Source organism: Eschrichtius robustus, chromosome 2 (assembly GCF_028021215.1).
Source record: "Eschrichtius robustus isolate mEscRob2 chromosome 2, mEscRob2.pri, whole genome shotgun sequence".
NCBI lineage: Eukaryota > Metazoa > Chordata > Mammalia > Artiodactyla > Eschrichtiidae > Eschrichtius > Eschrichtius robustus.
In genome coordinates, this window is record NC_090825.1 from 159,177,561 (window position 1) to 159,181,506 (window position 3,946).

Sequence of the window (3,946 nt, forward strand, 5' to 3'; positions counted from 1 at the left end):
TTTGACAGTTATAATTTATATTCACTCTTAGTTCACCCATCCTGTTTAACATGGGGGTTGGGGTAACACTCACCCCACTCCTGCTCAGCCTCACAGAGCAACAAAGGAGCCTACAGCTCCTCCCACCCACATGTCTCCAGCTGGAAACCCATCCTCTCCCAAGTCCTAGCTGAGAAACCAGTTTAAAGAGGTCCTCTGTCCCCCCGCTCCCCCCACACCAGTAACAAGGAAGTCCCTCAGGGTTGGGAGGGGTGGGAGAAGCCAGGAGACAGACCAGGCCAGGCCACTTCCCATTATTCAGCAGAAGGGGAATGAGTGGGGGCTAAGCCTCTGGTCTCTGGGGCTCATCTACACCAACTTCTTGGCTTTAAAGAAGCTCTTGAGGTGCTGCATCTGCCAGATGCCAGTGGCCACAAGGATGAAGGTCTGCAGAATGAACCACCACAGCACCCGCTGGTTGGTGCTCTCGCTGGTCTGCCGGAAGCGCTCTTCTCGCCACTGTGGGAGGGGACAACAGGAAGGCGTGACTAGAACTGAATTGACCCCCAGGGGAAGAGCTGAAAGAGCCACTCCCTGGGAGGTTACACATCCACTGTCCCAACTGGCCCGGCCCAGCCCCTCACCCTCTGGTACTCCTGCTCCTTCTGGATCTTCTCCACTTGCTCCACCAGCTGCTGTATGCGCAGATGCAGCAGGGCCAGCTTGTCATTGGCTGCAAGTTCCGTATAATCATTGGTGTGTTCACCCAACTGCATGTCCAAGTGAATGGCCTGGGGAACAGAGGAGCCAAGGGTGGGGGTCAGGGAGCTCAGCTCCACGCACCTGCCAGAAACCCAGCTTCCACACGCCAGTCTGGGCCTGACTGAACTGAGCAGTTCAGTGCCTCACACTCATTGATGTGGGGACTAGCTCTGCTCCAGGTGCCAAAACACCAGATCAAGGCCCTGCTTACATGGAGTTCCATGTCCAAAAGACAGAAGGGACAGAACAAAATGTGCAGAACAAAATGTGTATGACTCAGTGTTTGAGACAAGCAGCTCCTAGGAGTTCCATGTCAGTGGGAGGTGGTAATGAAGAGCCTGGGAGCATTCAGCTGCTGGACAGCTCTGAATTTCACATTACGAAGCTTGGTCTTTATTCTAGGGATGGCAGGGAGCCGAGAGATGATTTTAAGTCAGAGTGACTCCCTCCTGGGTCCCCTCTCATTCTTCAGGACCTGTCCTCTGTATGCTTGCTTCATGGAAAGCCCAGGCCTCCTCAAGAGGCACTGCCTACTGAACCCTTCTCACCCAAGGGACTGAGATGTTAAGGGTTGGTGACTTTCCCCTCCATACTCACCAGCTTGCCATCATAGAAGAGGGCGAACCGGATGGACTCGAGGTGAAGGCAGATCTGGTGCTCTCCGGGAGACTGGGAGGTGAAGGTAAAGCTGCCCCGAGGGCCGTACTGACGGGCCAGCAGATTCTAGAGGAAACAGCCTCCGTGAGCACAGAGAAGCTGACCAGAAACCTGCTTCTAGGAGAGGAACTCTGGGGGTATCCCAGGTTCTGACCCCCACAGGCCAGGCCAGCAGGGAGGGTGTGAGGAAAATGGCATCAGTTTGGGCTTGAAAATCTCAGATCCCAGCACTGCTAGTACACAATACTCCACAGATTGCAAAGAGCATGGCCTTCCTTGAGCCCTCCTGCCTGTGAGGAGATGAGCCCTCCTCTGAGAAATGGAGGACTAGGGAGGACTAGACAATGACGCTGGAGATGTGGGGGTGGGAGGGCTGCAGGGAGTCAAGGCCTGCCTCACCTTGTTCTCGGGGTCCTTCACAAAAACGAACAAATTGATCCACTGCGGGGAGGGCTGGTACTTTTCCATAGCGGGGTCGTATAGCTCGGTCTTGTAGTTACCTAATGGGGAGGCAGCCTGGATGCATCCCCATCCACACTCACGACCAAGAGCCCGCCCCGGACCTCCAGGAGTCACGGGGGCCGGGGGGAGGAACAGGAAGATCCGGGTGTCTGATTGCGGGGCTTGACCACAGCCCTCCGCCTCTCTCCTTCCCTCTCCTGCCCCGCTTTTCTGCTGTCATCCGGGTCTGGATCAGACTTGCCTCCTCGGCGCCCCCCAACTCCGGCACAGGCAACGGAGAGGATGCTTTGCCCACACTGCTGTCCACCCATTTCCCACCCGTGCCCACCCCCGGCAGCAGAGGGGAGGTATGGGCCTGAGCTGATCCCGCGGGGCCTCATCCCCATTCCCTCTCAGGACTCCGGGTGCGGGGAGGGCAAGGCCGGGACTCTGGGTGCGGGGAGGGCAAGGCTCGCGCGCACCTATGACCACTGTGCCATCGGGGATCTCCTGGATGAAGCACTTCTCCTCCAGCTCGCTGACCTCGAGGTAGAACGCGCCTCCGCCGCCCGTGAGCGCCAGCAGCTGCCCCAGCAGCAGCGGCAGCAGTCCGGCTGCCCTCGCTCGGCCCCATCCCTGCCCGGGGCCGGCCCCGGGCCCAACGCCTCGCGTCCCGCAGGCCCCCGCCACCTTCCCAGCCGAGTCCGAGGCTGTCTGTGCGGGGCCTACGAGACTGCAAACTCGGGTACGGACTACAAATCCCAGGAGCCCCCGCGCGGACTCGCGTTGCGGAGGGGCCACGCGAGCTCCCACCGCACTAGTGAGGCGCTGTTCCGCGCTTTCCTTGCCCCACCTCGCTTAATGCGCGCAGAAACCCAAGGAGGCGGGTGCTCTTAGTCCCATCTTGCTGATGTGGTAACAGCCTCAGAGAGAAGAAGGAAGGGACTAGCCCTCTGAAACTTGCAGAGCGGCTGCCTGAGATGGGTGTTGAGAGTGTGGGCAGGTCCAGGCATGACCTGGACCTGAACCTCGAGGAGGTTAGAAGTGATGGTGAGACAGAATGAGAACTGCAGAGAAGCCCTGTGGGGTTCAGAGGCTGACGTAGTAGTTCAGGAAAGGAACGGAGAGATGTCCCTTTTATGGAAGGGGTAAGTTTGACTCAAGCTCTGAAGGATGGTTAAAATCTCCCTGAGCAGCGAGGGAGCAAGAACAATTTAGGTGGAGAGACCTAGAATTGCCTAACAGCAGCAGGCCAGTTAAGGGACTAGGGGAAGAAAGTTTATGGTCACATGGAGGGAGGAGGTAAGTTGGGCCGAATCACTGAGGGGGCAGGAGCTGCCAGGCCCACTTGCACAGGTGGGACTCTTCATCCAGTGGGACCAAAAGAAAAGACTGTGAGTGAGCCTGGCGGGTGAAAGAAGTCGGCAGGAATGCAACTGGAAAAGGAAAGGGAATACACAACTGAAAGGTGTGGGAGGGTGGGGCCAACATGACAAGACAGGGACCCAGGAATAGCAAATCTCAGGAATTCCGAAGCTCACGATGCTCTGAGTAGGGCAGTGTATACTCAAATGTCAATATAAAGCAGTAGCCCTCCCCAGGTGGTGGGATGAAGTCCTCCACCATCTAGTGCCTGATGATAATAGATGCTCATTGGTTTATTCAGTAATATAAAATGATGATGAAAATAACAATACTTTTTATTCTTCTGTGCCAGCCACTGTTCTAAGCACTTTTAAACGTACTAACTAAATTAATATTTTAAAAACTCTATAAGGTAGACTCTAATAGGATTCCAGTTTAACAGTTGGGGAAGCAGTGGCAAAGAGAGGTTGAGTAATAACTTGCCCAAGGTCATCCAGTGATAAGCGGCAGGCATTTGCTCACACAAACTCTGGGCAAGACTTTACGATACATGTTGGACATGAATATGAGTAAAACCTGTCTCCTGTCCTCTAAGAGCCCACTGAAAAGCAAAGGAGCAATGTCAATACAGTGTTTTAAGATTAATAATATGGGGGCTTCCCTGGTGGCGCAGTGGTTGAGAATCCACCTGCCAATGCAGGGGACACAGGTTCAAGCCCTGGTCTGGGAAGATCCCACATGC

At 55.5% G+C, this 3,946-nt stretch overlaps 1 protein-coding gene across 1 annotated transcript; it reads right to left on the reverse strand.

Annotated features, from left to right (window-relative positions):
• Positions 1 to 348: 348 nt before the first annotated feature.
• On the reverse strand, positions 349 to 2,364 carry LOC137758659 (transmembrane emp24 domain-containing protein 9-like). Its single transcript, XM_068534659.1, has 5 exons — positions 2,322 to 2,364; positions 1,798 to 1,898; positions 1,339 to 1,464; positions 624 to 770; positions 349 to 498 (listed from the first exon to the last, which is right to left on the reverse strand). The coding sequence occupies exons 2-5, from the start codon at positions 1,864 to 1,866 to the stop codon at positions 349 to 351; spliced, it is 492 nt and encodes a 163-aa protein (XP_068390760.1). The 5' UTR covers positions 1,867 to 1,898; positions 2,322 to 2,364.
• Between the last annotated feature and the right edge of the window lie 1,582 nt (positions 2,365 to 3,946).

Excerpts from the sequence above, each read along its gene's own strand:
- LOC137758659 (XM_068534659.1), bottom strand. The coding sequence starts at position 1,866 with ATGGAAAAGTACCAGCCCTCCCCGCAGTGGATCAATTTGTTCGTTTTT. Across the intron at positions 1,465-1,797 it reads TGAAGGACCCCGAGAACAAG|AATCTGCTGGCCCGTCAGTA; the intron begins GTGAGGCAGGCC and ends TGTTTCCTCTAG. Across the intron at positions 771-1,338 it reads TCTTCTATGATGGCAAGCTG|GCCATTCACTTGGACATGCA; the intron begins GTGAGTATGGAG and ends TCTGTTCCCCAG.